The sequence below is a fragment of the Oncorhynchus gorbuscha genome, linkage group LG01, assembly GCF_021184085.1.
Source record: "Oncorhynchus gorbuscha isolate QuinsamMale2020 ecotype Even-year linkage group LG01, OgorEven_v1.0, whole genome shotgun sequence".
Classification (NCBI taxonomy): domain Eukaryota; kingdom Metazoa; phylum Chordata; class Actinopteri; order Salmoniformes; family Salmonidae; genus Oncorhynchus; species Oncorhynchus gorbuscha.
The window spans coordinates 50,248,192-50,269,612 of record NC_060173.1 but is presented as its reverse complement, the minus strand read 5'-3'; the positions used below and the strand labels follow the sequence as shown (position 1 = coordinate 50,269,612).

The following is a 21,421-nucleotide window of genomic DNA, read 5'->3' as shown; positions in this document are numbered from 1 at the left end:
ATAGCATATTATTGAAAAAACATAAATGTACTGTGTAACATGTTCTATTACTGTCATCTGATGAAGATTTCAAAAGGTTAGTGCATTATTTTTCTTTTAATCCTGCGTTTGTTGATTGCATATTTTTTTCAACTTGGCTATGCAAATTAGCTGTGTCTTCGGTGGTGGTTTGACATAAATATGTGCTATGTTTTCGCCGTAAAACATTTTAGAAATCTGACTTGCTGGGTAGATAAACAAGGTGTTTATCTTTCATTTGAGCCATTGGACTTGTTAATGTGTGGAGGTTAAATATTTTTAGGAATATTTTTGCGTTCCATGCGCCACCTTCCAGCTGAACGTGAGGGGGGGGGCTGTTCCAAAATTGGAACCCTAGTCCCCTTCTGGGTAAACGACACCGTTGTAAATCAGTTTTCGCTCTCCTGCGTCTGACCTCTCTGCCGCCAGTACGCACCCCGTTACACCATATCAAGGTCAACAACAGGAACACAGTGACACTTGTTCCGTCTCTCTTTTCCACACATTCTGAACACTCAGAAAGCCAAAGTCCAAAACAAATATTTTACCATATCCTCTCCAAAATGTGCCAAATGAGGTGAATAAGACAATTCCAAACCGCGTGTGTATGTACGTATGTGTGCGTGCGCGTGTCTGCATGTGTGCGCTCCTGTGCTGGTAATGCAGATGGTGCACGCCAAGGCCGTGAAGGCCAGGATGAACTAGCTGCTATATTCCTCTCTAGTACTAAGAGTGAAAGGTTAACTTACCACAGCTGCGGGCAATTGTTATTTGATACAACATATGAAGTTTACAAATTATAACACCAATGAGAATAAGGGGCAGCGCAATCAGACATTAGTATATATGTTTAGTATATATGTTTATATATATGTTTAGTATATATGTTTAGATTTCCTCTCCGTGAGTTCTACAGACAATTGCTTTGACCTCATGGCTTGGTTTTGCTCTGACATGCACTGTCAAATCAAAATCAAACCAAATCCAATGTTATTGGTCATATACAAATGGTTAGCAAATGGTTAGCAGATGTTACTGCGAGTGTAGTGAAATGCTTGTGCTTCTAGTATCCAACACTGCAGCAATATCTAACAAGTAATATCTAACAATTCAACAGGTGTGTGCCTTTCCAAATCATGTCCAATCAATTGAATTTACCACAGGCGGACTCCAATTAAGTTTTAGAATCATCTCAAGGATGATCACTGGAAACAGGATGCACCTGAGCTTAGTTTCGAGTCTCATAGCAAAGGGTCTGAATACTTATGTAAATAAGGTATGCATTTTTATGTTTGTATACATTTGCTGTCATTTCTAAAAAAAAACGTTTTTCTCTTTGTCATTATGGGGCATTGTGTGTAGATTGATGAGGGGGAAACAATTAATCAATTTTGGAATAAGGCTGTAATGTAAAAAAATGTGTAAAAATGAATACTTTCTGAATGCACTGTATGCGGAGAGGAAGGTGGGTTGGGTATAGGGCAAATATTTCACATTCTGCTGGATAGTCACAAAGAAAACTCTGAATCAAGGTGCTCAACGGAAGTTTCAAACCAAACCACATTTAGTCCTCTTTCCCGATCAATGATGATATTTCAAAATCCTACAGGGGACAATATCAGTTCTAGCAGTAGCTTGACCCAGCCAGGACTTGGTGGTGTATGACAGAGTAAATAGGTGATGGCTGATGTCGTAGTGGGACACCAAGCCATTAATTGTCAGTAGGAGAATGACCCCACGGGGGAGGACCGGACAGTGTTTATGTGGCTCCACGGGGGGTGAATATGAATTGAGGAGCGGGGTAAAGTACTCCCTCAGCTGCCCTCATTGTCACAGGATAACACAGAAAGAAACCAGGCTAGGGGGGAAGGGTGTTAATTAATAATTTCAATACATCAACTCACACCCAAACAGCCTCTTATCAGGTAGTTATCTACATACTGCTCAAGTTAGGCTAGTTTAACTTCTGCTTTGAACATTGAGCCATTTGTTTGTAAAAAGATATTTGGATATATCTGTAAAGTTGATTGAAACCCTTACTGAGATACTGTGCCACAGGGTTTGCCTAGGTTCAGGCTAATGCTCTTACAGATACATTATGTACAGTGCATTCAGAAAGTATTCAGACCCCTTCCCTTTTTCCACATTTTGTTACGTTACAGCCTTATTCTAAAATGTATTAAGTACATTTGTCCCCTCATCAATCTATACACAATACCCCATAATGACAAAGCGAAAACAGTTCAAAAAATATATATTTTTTACTAATTTATATAAAAAAACAAAATCACTTATTTACATAAGTAGTCAGACCCTTTGCTGTGAGACCACCAAGACTTTCACTTGAAGAACAAGCAAATGCATGTAGTACCCAGAAAAAAGGACAATTTGTTTTGCGTTGGGGTCAACCCATTTTATGTCTGTTTATGTGTATAAGGATAAAATAATGGATGTATTCACCAACATTTTGAATTCCTTTTTTTCATGATGAATTAATTCAAAATGTTGGTGGAAAACATCCAGGTGACCAATAACCCGATGGTCACTCTGACAGAGCTCCAGAGTTCCTCTGTGTAGATGGGAGAACCTTCCAGAAGGACAACCATCTCTTGCAACATTCCACCAATCAGGCCTTTATGGTAGTGGCCAAACGGAAGCCACTCCTCAGTAAAAGGCACATGACAGCCCACTTGGAGTTTGCCAAAAGGCACCTAATCGACTCTTAGACCATGAAAAGATTCAGCAAGATTCTCTGCTGATGAAACCAAAATGTAACTCTTTGGCTTGAATGCCAAGGTCACGTCTGGAGGAAACCTGGCATCATCCCTACGGTGAAACGTGGTGGTGGCAGCATCATGCTGTGGGGATATTTTTCAGCTGCAGGGACTGGGAGAATAGTCAGGATCGAGGGAAAGACGAACTGAGCAAAGTAAAGAGAGATCCTTGATGAAAACCTGATCCAGAGCGCTCAGGACCTCAGACTGGAACGAAGGTTCATCATCCAACAGGACGACGACGCTAAGCACACAGCCAAGACAACACAGGACATGTTTGTGAATGTCCTTGAGTGGCCCATTCAGAGCCCGGACCTGAACCTGATCGAACATCTCTGGAGAAACCTGAAAAAAGCTGTGCAGTGACTCTCCCCATCCAACCTGTCAGAGCTTGAGAGGATCTGTAGAGAAGAATGGGAGAAACTCCCCAAATACAGTTGTGCCAAGCTTGTAGCGTCATACCCAAGGGTGTAATTGCTGCCAAAGGTGCTTCAACATAGTACAGAGTAAACGGTCTGAATACTTATGTAAATGTCATATTTCCGTTGTTTATTTGTAACAATTGTGCAAACATTTATAAAAAACAGTTTTTGCTTTATCATTATGGGGTATTGTTTATAGATTGATGAGGGGACCAAAACTATTTAATATATTTTCGAATAAGGCTGTAACGTAACAAGTAGGGGTACCCTAGTGCATTCTCACATAATTGTGTTGTTTTCCAAGAAATCCCTGCCTAGAAAGCCCTGGGTCCAGAAATAATTATATGTTGAGATCTTCCTGTTTCATTGCACAGGCCTAAACCAGATTGTCTTTCAAAACAATAGTACAATGCTCAAATAGAATCTCAATAATCCCTTCTCTTGTCTTTGTGAATACAACGACCTCAACTTAACTCATCCCTGAGCTTCAAAACGCCCCAAACAAAGACTAGTGTGTCTGTTCCCATGACAATCCTTTAAAATCTGAACTCTGTATGGAGTTGGGGGGGGGTAGTATGGGTTCCCTACTTGAATGACCTTTGACCTGTTAGATTGAGGCCTGTAGACTTATGAGGGCACTTCATTTCGGTTCATAATATCCTTATCCTACTGGTGCCCTAGTATCCTACTGGTTCCCAAACGATTGACCCCTCCCTATCTCTTTACCCTACCCCACCACACGCCTCATCACTTACCCTTCGGACAGGGACATGCATCATTCTATTACGTTCTGAAGAGAGGCTCCACATATCCAGGAAGTGCACTTACCTTGTTGTAGTAGTGTAGCTGTACTCTATGCCACTGGCCATCACTGACCCCACCTAGGACAAAGGGTGATACTGTGGTTTTGACTTCTCCTACAGGGAAGGAAATAGGATATAAGAAACAGGAAAGTGTTTAATCGACATGGAATCCCGCTCCAACTGAGTTTGGCCATTTTCATAGATAGTGAACTTCCTGAGAGGAACTCTCTCTCACTTCTCATTCTTTCTTTAAAGTCACAAACCTGAGTCTGTGTTTTACAAAATGGCAGCCCTGTCACTTGGTTTGGTATATAGCTGAGGGATTTTGCTGGGGAAGACTAAGGAAAACACAACCTTTTGGACCTCTGAAGAGGTCTTTCAATATCGATGCTACTCATCCAGAACACAATTATAGTTTAATGGTTAATGATTGTTTTATTTTAGGATAATACCTCCATGGCATGAATTCCCTGCCAAACTCAACACACTAACACTAGGTGAACTGCAGGGTTGGCTGCAAAAACTTTGACCCATCCCTCAGCTGGTTAGAACCTCCCTGTTAATGAGATTTTGTATTTCACAGAGATGAGGGTAGGAGAGAGAAGTGAAGCAAAGAGAAACAAAGGGAACAGAGGAAATTGAAGTCTGGCCATCTCTTCTCTGAACCCTTTATGTCCTCACCTGCTGAGAAGGTGAGCTGGATTTGTTCCTCGATGACCTCTAAGGCGATGAAGTCGTGCTTCTCGTTAAACCTTCCGTTATAAAGTAGTAGGACATTCCTCTCTCTGGTGGCAAACCTGCAGGTCATACAGGACCAAAGGTCACTTTGATTGTACAGTACAGTATATTATCAGCAGATGAAGGCTATGAAGAGGAGGGGAACATGTACAGGAGAGCTATTTATTGGAGCCATGTAATGGCCATTTGATTAGTCCTCAAAGTGTGGTTATTTCTCTTGAGGTAACGCGAGAACAATATCAGTTGTGTGCGGGGAGGGGGGAGACATTGAGAGACAAATTAACCTAGGAAATGAGGGACAATAAGAGAGCAAAAGGGAAAATGGAAAGAATAATCATATTGGACTATGGACAATGAGAGGAGCAAAAGGGATTTGGAAAATGACGGAGGAAAGGAGGACTGGTGTGGACAGACATAGAACATAGGGCTAGTACTAGGAGCCATGCTGCTGTGTGTCATTAACCCTGTGGCACTTAGCGGGTACAGGCACAGGAGTCAGAATCCACATGGCACAGGGCATCGTGACAGGAAACCATGATCAACAAAGCCAAAGGTCACTCTGGCTCCATGCATCCCTTCCTGTTTTTTTTTAACCTTTGCCAGGGAACGTGAGCTGGGCACGAGAAAGAGATGTTTCACTACAGCCTTTACATATCCCACATCACCCCAGGCAGGCGCAATCAAACTCTCAAAGTATTTGGAAGAAAATGTACACTCTTTGAACCCAGATCCACATCTAACCACTGGATCAAACGGCTTGCTCTTCCTTCGCGATGCAGAACACAAATGTCATGGCTGATGTAGCAGCCCTGTGATTCAGCACTTCTGTGATTTCAGGTTCAGACGTGTCCTGTCGGTGAGACAAAGACGACGGGGCGCTGCTTATTTGTATTGCCATGGATACAGCCATTACTGCTTACTACAAAGGTGTTGTATATGTATCCAGACATGGCGTTAGATGTGTATCACTTGGGTGTGGATAGATGGCTCAGTACTATGTCCAAAAAAAAAAAACTCCAGGTGTTCGTGAGAGAACCAGAGGAAGACACAAATGTACACCCACCGGAAAAAGTCACGCGTACACACGTTATTATGCAGACGTCATAAGATACATAGGTGTACTCACATGAAGGACACTGTGAAGTGGAACCTCTGTCGTAGCCCTCTGAACGTGATGAAGGACAGGCCAGGGAAGCTGCGGGTGCTCATTTCACAGTAGGGCTTCTGGTACTCCCCCGGGGGGCACTGGCACACGAACCCCCCCACCAGGAGATCCACACACCTGGCCCCGTTCTGACACACCCCCGGGATGCATCGGCCAGAGCGGGAGTTCACCTCACAATGTTCACCTGCAGGAAGGAAAGAACAGTACAGGTGGGCAGAAATATCTCCTGGGTATATCCGAGAGAGAGAGAGAGAGAGAGAGAGAGAGAGAGAGAGAGAGAGAGAGAGAGAGAGAGAGAGAGAGAGAGAGGGGAAAAAACTGCCTGGAGAAAGACACAAGTTGGGGTAGGTGTGAAAGCAGTTGCACCTGTTCTCCTTTAAATCATCCATTCATATTTTTATGTAATGAAGTGTCCAGGACGAAGCCCTCCAAATATGTTTTTTTTTTGTGAACAAGCTGAAACCAGGCAGGTTCACAGGGGACACAAGTTCAAATCCATTACCACACAACCTACAAGCTAGTCTGCATGGACAGAGAGAGTGGCAGCGGAGGCTCACCCCCCCCCCCCATCCCCACCCCCTTTCACAAGCATGTCAAAACACTGTGGATTGTAACAGCTATGCTCTGTGACCCACACTGACACTGGCTCTTCCACTGAAACCAAACGGTTTGTGGCATAATGACAACAGGACAATGGAGTGTCTTTGGCCCAAGCAGCAGGCCACCTCGGTGGTCTGTAAGACACCTGTCACGACCCACCAGCCATCCACCCTGATTACAGTCCTGTCTCGTTTAACTCGACCTGAGACGTTTTCCGGTGATGCCAGCTTTCAAATGGACGCTGATGTCAGTAGTGATTTTAACTCAGGGGTGCTTTCCCTAACAGCTTGGGGTGACCATTAAGGGTCACATACTGAGCAGAAAGAAAGCTGTCAATTAAAAAATAAGGAAAGGGTGATGTTTGGTCACACAATGTATTGCATGATCAGGCTATTATATTGAAGAGACAGAGAAGATAGACAGGAAGACTAGAGAACTATATCCCCCTTTAAGAGCCACCATACATGTTATGAAAGGGAACACGAGTGAGTCAAGAGATGATTTTCCCACTGGTCAAAAGGAATGTGCCACGGTCATATCTATGTCCAGCTCATAGTGTGGGGTGTTGTGTGTCGCAAATGACACTGACAAGATCTGGATAAAGAGAACACCTATGATTTACAGCGCCAGGAATTCCAGCGGGTAATGACCCAACTGCAAGACAGATCATCTCCGGTTTGGAGGGAATTACGAGGGATCTTTTTCCCGAAAGTGTGAGAAACCTGAGACCAGCACTGTCAGGTCAACCATCATCACCTCCATTATGACTTGAGACCTGGAGCTGGTCAAGAGCCTTCAAAGCATAGACGGCTAGAGTTAGATTAACAAGTAATAGTCTCTCTGCAGAATCAGGGTTTTGGCTGTGGGCCATGTCTTTAATATAGTGGGAACATTTAGCCCTATAGGGTCTGTGAAAGCAGATGAAAGGTACTGATGGGGGTAGGCATATTTCTATCTCAGGAAGCTGGTTGAGAGAATGCCAAGAAAATGCAAAGCTTTCATCAAGGTAAAGGTTGGCTACTTTGAAGAATCTCAAATATAATATACAGTTGAAGTCGGAAGTTTACATACACTTAGGTTGGAGTCATTAAAACTCGTTTTTCAACCACTCCACAAATTTCTTGTTAACAAACTATGGTTTTAGCAAGTTAGACACAATAATGTTTCCAACAATTGTTTACAGACAGATTATTTCACTTATAATTCACTGTATCGCAATTCCAGTGGGTCTGAAGTTTACATACACTAAGTTGACTGTGCCTTTAAACAGCTTGGAAAATTCCAGAAAATGATGTCATGGTTTTTGAAGCTTCTGATAGGCTAATTGACATCATTTGAGTCAATTGGAGGTGTACCTGTGGATGTATTTCAAGGCCTACCTTCAAACTCAGTGCCTCTTTGCTTGACATCCACAAGTCTGGCTCATCCTTGGGAGCAATTTCAAAATGCCTGAAGGTACCACGTTCATCTGTACAAACAATAGTATGCAAGTATAAACACCATGGGACCACGCAGCTGTCATACCGTTCAGGAAGGAGACGCGTTCTGTCCCCTGGAGATGAAAGTATCTTGTAAAAGTGCAAATCAATCCCAGAACAACAGTAAAGGACCTTGTGAAGATGCTGGAGGAAACGGGTACAAAAGTATCTATATCCACAGTTTAACAAGTCCTATATTGACATAACCTGAAAGGCTGCTCAGCAAGGAAGAAGCCACTGCTCCAAAACCGCCATAAAAAAGCCAGACTACGGTTTGCAACTGCACATGGGAACAAAGATCATACTTTTTGGAGAAATGTCCTCTGGTCTGATGAAACAAAAATAGAACTGTTTGGCCATAATGACCATCGTTATGTTTGGAGGAAAAAGGGGAGGCTTGCAAGCCAATGAACACCATCCCAACCTTGAAGCACAGGGGTGGCAGCATCATGTTGTGCGGGTGCTGCAGGGGAGACTGGTGCACTTCACAAAATAGATGGCATCATGAGGTAGGATAATTATGTGGATATATTGAAGCAACATCTCAGGACATCAGTCAGGAAGTTAAAGCTTGGTCGCAAATGGGTCTTCTAAATGGACAATGACCCCAAGCATACTTCCAGATTTGTGGCAAAATGGCTTAAGGACAACAAAGTCAAGGTATTGGAGTGGCCATCACAAAGTCCTGACCTCAATCCCATAGAAAATTTGTGGGCAGAACTGAAAAAGTGTGTGCGTGCAACGAGGCCTACAAACTGGACTTAGTTACACCAGCTCTGTCAGGAGGAATGGGCCAAAATTCACCCATCATATTGTGGGAAGCTTGTGGAAGGCTACCTGAAATGTTTGACCCAAATTAAACCATTTAAAGGCAATGCAGCCAAATACTAATTGAGTGTATGTAAACTTCTGACCCACTGGGAAAGTGATGAAAGAAATAAAATCTGAAATCAATCATTCTCTCTACTATTATTCTGACATTTCACATTCTTAAAATAAAGTGGTGATCTGAACTGACCTAAGACAGGGAATTTTTACTTCGGGTAAATGTCAGAAATTGTGAAAAACTGAGTTTAAATGTATTTGGCTAAGGTGTATGTAAACCTCCGACTTCAACTGTAAGTACTAATGACACGGAGAAAGAAAAAAGTTGAAGAAAGAGTAAAAAATAGAAGATTGAGAATGGTGTGAAAGAAAGAGTCAAATAAGATACCAAAAAGTATATAATAACACTCACCTGTGAAGTCCTCTGGACACTCGCAAGTGTACCCGCCTTCCCTGCTCCGGCACTTGCCGTTGTTCTGGCAGGGCCCTGAGTAGCACAGGTCAATCTCCGTCTCACAGTAGTCCCCAGTGAAGCCTGCTGGGCATCGGCAACGCAGCCCCGTCACCGGTTCGATTGGCCTGAACAGCACTGTATCCGAGGACACGAAAGGTGCCGAGCTGTCGAACCTCAGCACTGACACACACTTCATGTAGTTCTCACAGGGCTCACGGAGGCAGATGTTATCGTCGAAGGGCAGCACACGCTGGCTGGACACCAGGGTGAGCAGGGTCCGGTTCAGGTAAATCTGCTCCTGCAGCGCATCTGAGGGGAAAAATCTTCCAGTGGGGATGGTGCCCCCCCGACCCCCCAAGTTCCTTTCCCCCCAGAAGGGCGCAGGGCAGAGAAGGTGACGTTGAGGATGCTCCCCTGGACGTGCGTGTCGTTCTGGATGTTGAAGACGAAGACACCGGTGCGGCTGGTGGACAGGACGGCCGCCACGCCCTCCATGAAGTGGGAGAGGAGCGGGGACAGGAATCGCTCCTGGGACATGTTCTCCAGTCGCACTGTGATGCTGTTGGTCAGCATCTCATCGGTGATGATGGTGACACGCAGGGTGCAGAGGGCCATGACGCGATGGACACCGTCTGGAATCAGAGACAAACAGGGTTAACCAGGGTAATAGAATAACACTTGCAAGATGCATTAGACACAAAGGTCATGTCAGTCAACATTTTAAAGGGAAAGGCAAAGGGGGATATCGAGTCGGTTGTCCAACTGAATGCCTTCAACTGAAGTGTGTCTTCCGCATTTAATCCATCCCCTCTGAATCAGAGATGTGCGGGGAGATGCCTTAATAGACATCCACGTCTTCGAGGGATTCGATCCACTAACCTTTCAGTTACTGGCCCAATGCTCTAACCACTAAAAACACACCCCATTAACCTAATTAGAAACAAAGCACTGCTTTTAACTTCTGCTGGTTTCTTCCACTTGAAAGTAAGTCTGTGGCAGCGAATACAGAGTTTTCACCCCCGCCCGCCCCTCTGGAAACCTCTTTCTCAAAGCTAAGGGTCAAAACAAATGAAATTAAATTTGTCACATATGCCGAATACAACCTTACCGTGAAATGCTTACTGACAAGCCCTTAACCAACAATGCAGAAAAAAATATAGATAAGAAAATATTTACTAAATAAACCAGAGTAAAAAAAAATGTAAGTAAAAAAGTAACACAATAAAATAACAATAATGAGGCTATATACATGGGGTACCGGTGCCAAGTCAATGTGCGGCAGTACAGGTTAGTCGAGGTAATTTGTACATGTAGGAAGGGGTAAAGTGACTATGCATAGATAATAAACAGAGAGTTGTAGCAGTGTAAAACCAAAAGGGGGTGGGGGGGGGGAGTGTCAATGCAAATAGTCCGGGTAGACATTTGATTAATTATTCAGCAGTCTTATGGCTTGGGTGTAGAAGCTGTTAAGGAGCCTTTTGGAGCTAGACTTGGCGCGATGGTACCGCTTCCTGTGTGGTAGCAGAGAGAACAGTCTGTGACGCTGACTGGAGTCCTTGACAATTTCTGGGGCCTTCCTCTGACACCGCCTAGTATATAGGTCCCGGATGTCAGGAAGCTTAGCCACAGCGATGTACTGGGCTATACGCACTACCCGCTGTAGCACCTTACGGTCAGATGCAGAGCAGTTGCCATACCAGGTGGTGATGCAACCAGTCAGGATGCTCTTGATGGTGTAGTTGTAGAACTTTTTGAGGTTTCTGAGACCCATGCCAAATCTTTTCAGTCTCCTGAGGGGGGAAAAGCATTGTTGTACCCTCTTCACGACTGCCTTGGTGTGTTTGTACTATGATCGTTTGTTGGTGATGTGTACACCAAGGAAACTGAAACTTTCGACCCGCTCCACAACAGCCCCGTCGATGTGAATTGGGTCGTGTTCGGCCCTCCTTTTCCTGTAGTCCACGATCATCTCCTTTGTCTTGCTCACGTTGAGGGAGAGGTTGTTATCCTGGCACCACACTGCCAGGTCTCTGACCTCCTCCCTTTAGGCTGTCTCATCATTGTTGGTGATCAGGCCTACCACCGTTGTGTTGTCACTAAACTTAATGATGGTGTTGGTTTCATGCTTGGCCACGCAGTCGTTGGTGAGAACAGGAGGGGACTAAGCATTCACCCCTGAGGGGCCCCCATGTTGGGGATCAGTGTGTTATTGTCTACCCTTACCACCTGGGGGCGTCCCTTCAGGAAGTGCAGGATCCAGTTGCAGAGGGAGGTGTTTAGTCCCAGGTCTTTAGTTTAGTGATGTGCTTTGTGGGCAATCTTAGTCCTGTATTGACGCTTTGCCTGTTTGACTTCCCGTCAGGAAGTGCAGGATCCAGTTGCAGAGGGAGGTGTTTAGTCCCAGGTCTTTAGTTTAGTGATGAGCTTTGTGGGCAATCTTAGTCCTGTATTGTCGCTTTGCCTGTTTGACAGTTTGTCTGAGGGCATAGCTGGATTTCTTATAAGCCTCCGGATTCGTGTCCTGCTCCTTGAAAGCTGCAGCTATAGCCTTCAGCTCAGAGCGGATGTTGCCTGTAATCCATGGCTTCTGTCATGTTTTGTCTTATATTGTCTTGTCATTTTGCTTTTCCTTCTGTTCGTTTTCCCCCTGCTGGTCTTTTTAGGTTCGTTCCCTTTTTTCTCTCTCCCTCCCTCTCTCTCTTCTCTCTATCGTTCCGTTCCTGCTCCCAGCTGTTCCTATTCCCCTAATCAATCATTTAGTCTTTCCACTCCTGTTCCCTATCTTTTCCCCTGATTAGAGTCCCTATTTCTCCCCTTGTTTTCCGTTTCTGTCCTGTCGGATCCTTGTATATTGTTCACCGTGCTGTGTCTTTGTATCGCCCTGTCGTGTCGTGTTTCCCTCAGATGCTGCGTGGTGAGCAGGTGTCTGAGTCTGCTACGGTCAAGTGCCTTCCCGAGGCAACCTCCAGTTTATGATCGAGTCTCCAGTCTGTTCTCGTCATTACGAGTGGAATTGTTTTTTATGCTTTATTTACCGCTCCGATTTGTCTAGGAGCATTGCAGATTTCCTTTACTGGATTAAAGACTCTGTTTTCGCCAAGTCGCTTTTGGGTCCTCATTCACCTGCATAACAGCTTCTGGTTGGGATATGGACATACGGTCACTGTGGGGACAATGTAACTGAGGAAGTATACTCCTCAATGCCATTGGATGAATCCCGGAACATATCAAAACAGTCATGTAGCGTAGCATCCGGGTCATCTGACCACTTTCTTATTGAGTGAGTCACTGGTACTTCCTGCTTTAGTTTTTGCTTGTAAGCAAGAATTAGGAGGATAGAATTATGGTCAGATTTTGCAAATGGAGGGTGTGGGAGAGCTTTGTATGCGTCTCTGTGTGTACAGTATACAGTAGGTGGTCTAGTTTTTCCCCTCTGGATGCACATGTGACATGCTGGTAGAAATTAGGTCAAACATATTTAAGTTTGCATTAAAGTCCCCGGCCACTAGGAGCGCCGCTTCTGGATGAGCATTTTCTTGTTTGCTTATGGCCTTATACAGCTCGTTGAGTGAGGTCTTAGTGTGAGCTTCGGTTTGTGGTGGTAATTAGACGGCTATGAAAAATATAGATGAAAACTCTTGGGTGATGTAGTCTACAGCTTACTATGAAGAACTCTACCTCAGGTGAGCAAGACAGTGGCTTGCGGAAATATTCACAAGGTATATATATATATCTACTGAGATCATGTGACACTTAGATTGCACACAGGTGGACTATTTAACTCATTATGTGACTTCTGAAGGTAATTGGTTGCACCAGGTCTTATTTAGGGGCTTCATAGCAAAGGGGGTGAATGCAAATGCACGCAACACTTAAGTACTTTTTTTTAATTTCAACAAAATAGGATAAAACGCCAAGGGGGTGAATACTTTTGCAAGGCACTGTACCTTGAGACTACCTTAATATTAGACAACGCGCATCAGCTGTTAATGACAAAAAGACACCACCCCCAGCCCTCGTCTTACCGGACGTAGCTGTTCTGTCCTGTCGATGGATGGAAAACCCAACTGTATATTATCCATGTCGTAGTTCAGCTACGACTCGGTTAAACAAGATATTACAGTTTTTAATGTCCCATTTTGTTGGATAGCCTCGAACGGAGCTCATCCAGTTTATTCTCCAGTGATTAGACGTTGGCTAATAGAACGGATGGTAGAGGTGGGTTACCCACTCACCGACGAAGTCTCACAAGGCACCCTGATCTCTGTCGCCTGTATTGTCTTATTTTCTTCATGTGAATGACAGGGATTTGGGCCTAGTCTGGAAGCAACATTATATCCTTTGCGCCCGACTCATTAAAGAAAAATCTTTGTCTAGTTTGAGGTGAGTAAACGCTGTTCTGATATCCAGAAGCTCTTGTCGGTCATAAGAGACGGTAGCATAAACATTACGTACAAAATGAGTTACAAACAATGTGAAAAAACACACAAAATAGCACAATTGGTTAGGAGCCCGCCAAACAGCAGCCATCCCCTCCAGCGCCATTCTTCTCATCTGTATCGTCCTGTGCATGTGTTATTTTGCGCACACTTTTTTTCTATGTAGCTTCCGCTCACACTCCCCCTCCCTTCATGTTTCTCTTTTTACTCACCCTCTTCTGAACCATGATAATGTAGCCTATGTCTCAGCCTCATATTTCTCCTCACAAACTCCTCTGTCTGTTGTAATGGACTTTGCATTTGCGCAAGCAGGATGCGTTGTATTAGAACAATCTGCATTTTGTGTGATGATGTAGGCTAATCTTTATGGTTGCTGCCATATCGTAGCCACTAGCTACAGTTCCTGAAAAAAGAACACCACTACTTTGCCTGTCTGCCTCCTGCTTAGCCAATGTTTGCAATGATGATGAAGACATTTAATTAAATTGCTAATTAGACTGCGTGTCTGTGTCTTGCTTTTGTTTGACATGCTGCCTAAATAGCTGCACACTAACTTCCCACTCAAGTATTGCATTGGGGCGGAAAACAATCTGCGTTTCAACAACATACAGGACCCTCAACTGCTATTTTGCTTCTTAATGATCATGCAAGTACTGCACGAATATGCTACCTAGCTGTTCCACCTCTGGGCAGCCGAACGTCTAGGGTGTTGAGCGTTTATCTGGACTAGAGCTTTGCTACTCAACCCGAGCCCAACTGGCCCCGACATTATGCATGGGGCTAGGGCCGGGTAGGGCATGTTTTTTCATCAATAACTAGGGTACGGGTGGGGCTCGGGTATCAGTAAATTGATCACTAACATTTTGAAGTTGTGCCATTTGCCTGTTCTTTGCTGCACAGGACAGTCATATCTGATTAAGATTACAACATGGTATCAGAAGTGCTTCAACCTCGTCAAGTACAAGACAGGAGAGATTATTTCACAGAAAAGAATCATGTTCATTGAGTTTAGAGCGACAAAAAGTAGCTAACAGCTAACTGCTCTCTCATGTCTTGTCATTGAGCAAAGTCGCCCAAGCGGAGCTGTTGCTATGGATACTCACAGACCCAGAGCTGCCATTAGCAGATCGCATGGAGACCGAGCGGAGAGCAGGGAGAGAGTGACAGACAGAGTGGAGAAGCTAATAGTTTACTTTATCTCTTCATTTATTTCTGATTTCGGGTTTCTAGCAGTGCCGGGACATACATTTGGTCGGGCCTGAACTTCGAGGTCATGGGTCGGGCTCGGATTTAAAATTCATGCTCGTGCAGGACTCAAATCTGGACTGGTAACCAGAGTCTGACAATGGGCAAGTTTGCTTTGCTTCGCATCCCCTGAAAAAAAGAACACAAAATCGTGCTTATGCTTAACAGCCTCCTCTTCTGCAATAATTTGAACATGTCGACCATGTCTTTTGTGTACAACATGAAGCTTGTACACTACACCTGACAAAGGCGTTCATCGCTGATCAAGTAGGGGGAAGAGGCAGAGGAGCACCGAGCAGCAGCTACATTGGCAGCGGAGTGAGCTCAGCTATGTATACAAATATGGAAGGAGGGGGAAGCGATTGCGGAGTTGGCAGCAGCTACGTAAAATAAAAATCTTGCACATGCGCAGAAGCTCCTGTATCTTTAGCCATGGAAAAAATATTATTAGCTTATATAATGAGATTCCTACCGACTGTGACCAATTCCCCATCAACATAAAACTGAGGTTCAGTTAAACTTGTTGCGTAATGGAACATTTGTGAAGCCTGATAATCCAGTGCCCCAATCAAAGGTTAAACACCAGGTAATGTGTGAACATTGGAGAAGACAGTGTTTCCTCCATTTAACCCATAAGAGTCTGTCTAAGCCGAGGGGGGGTTCTACAAAAGGAAGTTTGTTCTGACTTGTCTGTCCTCTTATTTTTGGCACTAAACAGTCTCCATATACAGTACCATCGGAAAGTATTCAGACCCTTTGACTTTTTCCACATTTTGTTACGTTACAGCTTTATTTTCTCAAATGTATTACATAGTTTCCCCCTCCTCTCATCAATCTACACACAATACCCCATAATGACAAAGCAAAAACAGGTTTAAAAAATATATACATTTACATAAGTATTCAGACCCTTTACTCAGTACTTTGTTGAAGCACCTTTGGCAGCAATTGCAGCCTAGAGTCTTCTTGGGTATGATGCTTCAAGCTTGGCACACCTGTATTTGGGGAGTTCCTCCCATTCTTCTCTGCAGATCCTCTCAAGCTCTGTCAGGTTGGATGGGGAGCGTTGCACACAGCTATTTTCAGGTCTCTCCAGAGACGTTCGATCGGGTTCAAGTCCGCGCTCTGCCTGGGCCACTCCAGGACAATCAGAGACTTGTCCCGAAGCCATCTTTTATTATGCTAATTAGATGTCCACGAGGGCGCGGACATCGCCCTTATTAAACTGAAATATCCTGACAAACAGTGTTCGACTGGCGCTTAATGCTGAAAACACTGTCTCACTCTAATACAGAGTGTTTTGGGATTCAGGATATAGCAAAGTAGGTGGAAGCAATGTCAAGTCCACTGCTGTGGCACTTGAACAATAAAGAGCATGAATAAATGACATGGTGTCGTGTTCTTTGTCAGAGTATCTGACAGACAGATGGTATGTCTAGATATACCATAGTCCTATTGTTAAGAGATAAAGGACTATTCCTAAAACCAGTGGGTTGACGAGGGCCAAGACAATTCTTTCCTTTGTTTGGTATGCTCTTTTCTCTCTCCCCTGATGGCTCTACCCATTTGGCCCCTCTATCATGTGAATGCAGTGTGTTATAATTACCAAACAAAGAGGACAAGGTTTACACTCTGTTACACTGTCCTCTCACATACTGTCAACTCAGCCAGACACACAGGGGAAGACACAACGGCCTCCCACTCCTCCTCACGCACACACACTTTCCCATTAATATATTCACACATAATTGATATGCACATACATACAAGTATAAAATATGTACACACACACGCGTGCACACGCACACGCACGCACACACACACACACACACACACGCACGCGCATGTGCACGCGCACGCGCACACGCACACACACACACACACACACACACACACACACACACACACACACACACACACACACACACACACACACACACACACACACACACACACACACACACACACACACACACACACACAAAGAGCGAGAAAGGTCTCAAGTAGCAGCTGGTTATACAAAGACAGCAGGATGCCAAGACGCACAGAAAGGATTGTAGACAAAAGAGAGATTTCTAGTGCTTATGGCCTTGATATGCACCACATAATTACAATGAATGTGTCTGTGTACATTAAGGATCTCACATCTGGGAAACGCTTCCTCAGTCCAAATCAATTGTTGTTCCTGTTCCTGCTAAAGCAGGGAACAGGGTGCAGACTACTTACCAAATGTACAGTGGCTGTGTTCCAAACATATAAAAGACACACCCTCTTCCACTTACTCTCGCCTTATGCCCTTGGGGGAATCCCCAAAGCCATCTTTGCCGTCGGTCCAAACAATTAGCCAAGCAAGGGAAGTTGTCAACGTAAGGCCCTCAGCACTCATTTGTGATCGAGTTTGCAATTCTGTTCACTCTGGGGCCTGAAACGCCCCGTAATTCAATTCAAGATGACTGTACATCCGCAAAGACAATTCAGCCAAAACTCAAAACCAACATCAATATGGAGAAGTCAACATACAAGTGTAAGTAAAATCGAATATAAATAAGTTAGAAATTGTGCTACTACTGCACATGACGGCACAAACCTAATTGTAAAAGTAATGATGTTTTTGTTTGTTTATCTTTTGGAAACATTAGCTTGCGCATACAACTTTCCCTGACATCACACTTATATATTGTAATTTTTGTATATACCTGATGTCGCCGGACGGCTAGCATTTAATGTCTGCGGATGCATTATCTTCTAGCCAAGATATGAAACGCAATCATAATTGACTGACATAACCGTGGGATGAACGAGTGGCAAAATTGCGGGCAAAGGCAGTCCATTTAAAATTCAATCATTCTTCCCTCGCCCAAGTGTCCGCTTAATTTGAGGGCTGAGGGGAGAGGGTGTCTTTTACGTGTTTAGAATGCAGCCCCTTTCTTGCCATTAGCAAGTTGTTGGTTGTGTACCACCCTATTTGTCTTCAGTCACACACAGTGCCTTCAAACCTCTGTTGTGATTAGAGTTCAAGATTATTTAAGTTAAACTGAATAGTCTGGTCTGCGAGAACTAATTAGTGGGAAGCAGTGGTGCAAGGATCTAGAATGAAACGTTTACACAGGCTGCGTTTTGGGAACAAATAGTGCATTTAAATCTCAGTCTGACACAATAAATCCGAGTCATGAATTCTGAGAGCGGCTCTGCTTGGCAGCCGATCAGAAAGAGCACCTCTATGGCTGTGTTTGCCAACTCTAGCAACAGGCATATCAGTGCTCGACAGACACACACCAGGGTGTCCTGTTTGCCTTGGCATGAGAGTATCAGCACGTAATCTCCTCGATAACAAGACCATTCTCTCAAATAAAACGCTGAAAAAGCTAATTGGTAGTTATCAAATGCCGTAATTAACCCCCTATAGTCGATTGATGCACCGGTGCAATCTAAGTAACATAATAAAAAAATCCCCATCAAAATTCGTCAATTTGCTCCTGAGTGGCGCAGCGGTCTAAAGGCACTGGATCTCAGTGCTAGAGGCGTCACTACAGACCCTGGTTCAGAGGTCTAAAGGCACTGGATCTCAGTGCTAGAGGCGTCACTACAGACCCTGGTTCAGCGGTCTAAAGGCACTGGATCTCAGTGCTAGAGGCGTCACTACAGACCCTGGTTCAGAGGTCTAAAGGCACTGGATCTCAGTGCTAGAGGCGTCACTACAGACCCTGGTTCAGCGGTCTAAAGGCACTGGATCTCAGTGCTAGAGGCGTCACTACAGACCCTGGTTCAGCGGTCTAAAGGCACTGGATCTCAGTGCTAGAGGCGTCACTACAGACCCTGGTTCAGCGGTCTAAAGGCACTGGATCTCAGTGCTAGAGGCGTCACTACAGACCCTGGTTCAGAGGTCTAAAGGCACTGGATCTCAGTGCTAGAGGCGTCACTACAGACCCTGGTTCAGCGGTCTAAAGGCACTGGATCTCAGTGCTAGAGGCGTCACTACAGACCCTGGTTCAGAGGTCTAAAGGCACTGGATCTCAGTGCTAGAGGCGTCACTACAGACCCTGGTTCAGCGGTCTAAAGGCACTGGATCTCAGTGCTAGAGGCGTCACTACAGACCCTGGTTCAGCGGTCTAAAGGCACTGGATCTCAGTGCTAGAGGCGTCACTACAGACCCTGGTTCAGAGGTCTAAAGGCACTGGATCTCAGTGCTAGAGGCGTCACTACAGACCCTGGTTCAGCGGTCTAAAGGCACTGGATCTCAGTGCTAGAGGCGTCACTACAGACCCTGGTTCAGCGGTCTAAAGGCACTGGATCTCAGTGCTAGAGGCGTCACTACAGACCCTGGTTCAGCCGTCTAAAGGCACTGGATCTCAGTGCTAGAGGCGTCACTACAGACCCTGGTTCAGAGGTCTAAAGGCACTGGATCTCAGTGCTAGAGGCGTCACTACAGACCCTGGTTCAGCGGTCTAAAGGCACTGGATCTCAGTGCTAGAGGCGGTACTACAGACCCTGGTTCAGCCGTCTAAAGGCACTGGATCTCAGTGCTAGAGGCGTCACTACAGACCCTGGTTCAGAGGTCTAAAGGCACTGGATCTCAGTGCTAGAGGCGGCACTACAGACCCTGGTTCAGCTGTCTAAGGCATCTCAGTGCTAGAGGCGTCACTACAGACCCTGGTTCAGCCATCTAAAGGCACTGGATCTCAGTGCTAGAGGCGTCACTACAGACCCTGGTTCAGCGGTCTAAAGGCACTGGATCTCAGTGCTAGAGGCGTCACTACAGACCCTGGTTCAGAGGTCTAAAGGCACTGGATCTCAGTGCTAGAGGCGTCACTACAGACCCTGGTTCAGCGGTCTAAAGGCACTGGATCTCAGTGCTAGAGGCGTCACTACAGACCCTGGTTCAGAGGTCTAAAGGCACTGGATCTCAGTGCTAGAGGCAGCACTACAGACCCTGGTTCAGAGGTCTAAAGACACTGGATCTCAGTGCTAGAGGCGTCACTACAGACCCTGGTTCAGCGGTCTAAAGGCACTGGATCTCAGTGCTAGAGGCGTCACTACAGACCCTGGTTCAGAGGTCTAAAGGCACTGGATCTCAGTGCTAGAGGCGGCACTACAGACCCTGGTTCAGCTGTCTAAGGCATCTCAGTGCTAGAGGAGTCACTACAGACCCTGGTTCAGCGGTCTAAAGGCACTGGATCTCAGTGCTAGAGGCGTCACTACAGACCCTGGTTCAGCCGTCTAAAGGCACTGGATCTCAGTGCTAGAGGCGTCACTACAGACCCTGGTTCAGAGGTCTAAAGGCACTGGATCTCAGTGCTAGAGGCGTCACTACAGACCCTGGTTCAGCGGTCTAAAGGCACTGGATCTCAGTGCTAGAGGCGGTACTACAGACCCTGGTTCAGCCGTCTAAAGGCACTGGATCTCAGTGCTAGAGGCGTCACTACAGACCCTGGTTCAGAGGTCTAAAGGCACTGGATCTCAGTGCTAGAGGCGGCACTACAGACCCTGGTTCAGCTGTCTAAGGCATCTCAGTGCTAGAGGCGTCACTACAGACCCTGGTTCAGCCATCTAAAGGCACTGGATCTCAGTGCTAGAGGCGTCACTACAGACCCTGGTTCAGCGGTCTAAAGGCACTGGATCTCAGTGCTAGAGGCGTCACTACAGACCCTGGTTCAGAGGTCTAAAGGCACTGGATCTCAGTGCTAGAGGCGTCACTACAGACCCTGGTTCAGCGGTCTAAAGGCACTGGATCTCAGTGCTAGAGGCGTCACTACAGACCCTGGTTCAGAGGTCTAAAGGCACTGGATCTCAGTGCTAGAGGCAGCACTACAGACCCTGGTTCAGAGGTCTAAAGACACTGGATCTCAGTGCTAGAGGCGTCACTACAGACCCTGGTTCAGCGGTCTAAAGGCACTGGATCTCAGTGCTAGAGGCGTCACTACAGACCCTGGTTCAGAGGTCTAAAGGCACTGGATCTCAGTGCTAGAGGCGGCACTACAGACCCTGGTTCAGCTGTCTAAGGCATCTCAGTGCTAGAGGCGTCACTACAGACCCTGGTTCAGAGGTCTAAAGGCACTGGATCTCAGTGCTAGAGGCAGCACTACAGACCCTGGTTCAGAGGTCTAAAGACACTGGATCTCAGTGCTAGAGGCGTCACTACAGACCCTGGTTCAGCGGTCTAAAGGCACTGGATCTCAGTGCTAGAGGCGTCACTACAGACCCTGGTTCAGAGGTCTAAAGGCACTGGATCTCAGTGCTAGAGGCAGCACTACAGACCCTGGTTCAGAGGTCTAAAGACACTGGATCTCAGTGCTAGAGGCGTCACTACAGACCCTGGTTCAGCGGTCTAAAGGCACTGGATCTCAGTGCTAGAGGCGTCACTACAGACCCTGGTTCAGAGGTCTAAAGGCACTGGATCTCAGTGCTAGAGGCGGCACTACAGACCCTGGTTCAGCTGTCTAAGGCATCTCAGTGCTAGAGG

The 21,421-nt window shown here is 45.6% G+C and overlaps 1 protein-coding gene across 1 annotated transcript in view; it reads right to left on the bottom strand.

Annotated features, from left to right (window-relative positions):
• LOC124039132 (cadherin EGF LAG seven-pass G-type receptor 1-like) overlaps positions 1 to 21,421 on the bottom strand; it is an 88,092-nt gene that overhangs the window by 25,564 nt on the left and 41,107 nt on the right. Inside the window, 5 exon segments of the mRNA XM_046355020.1 lie at positions 4,043 to 4,131; positions 4,699 to 4,814; positions 5,882 to 6,104; positions 9,236 to 9,614; positions 9,617 to 9,909. Coding sequence (XP_046210976.1) covers positions 4,043 to 4,131; positions 4,699 to 4,814; positions 5,882 to 6,104; positions 9,236 to 9,614; positions 9,617 to 9,909 — 1,100 coding nt within the window.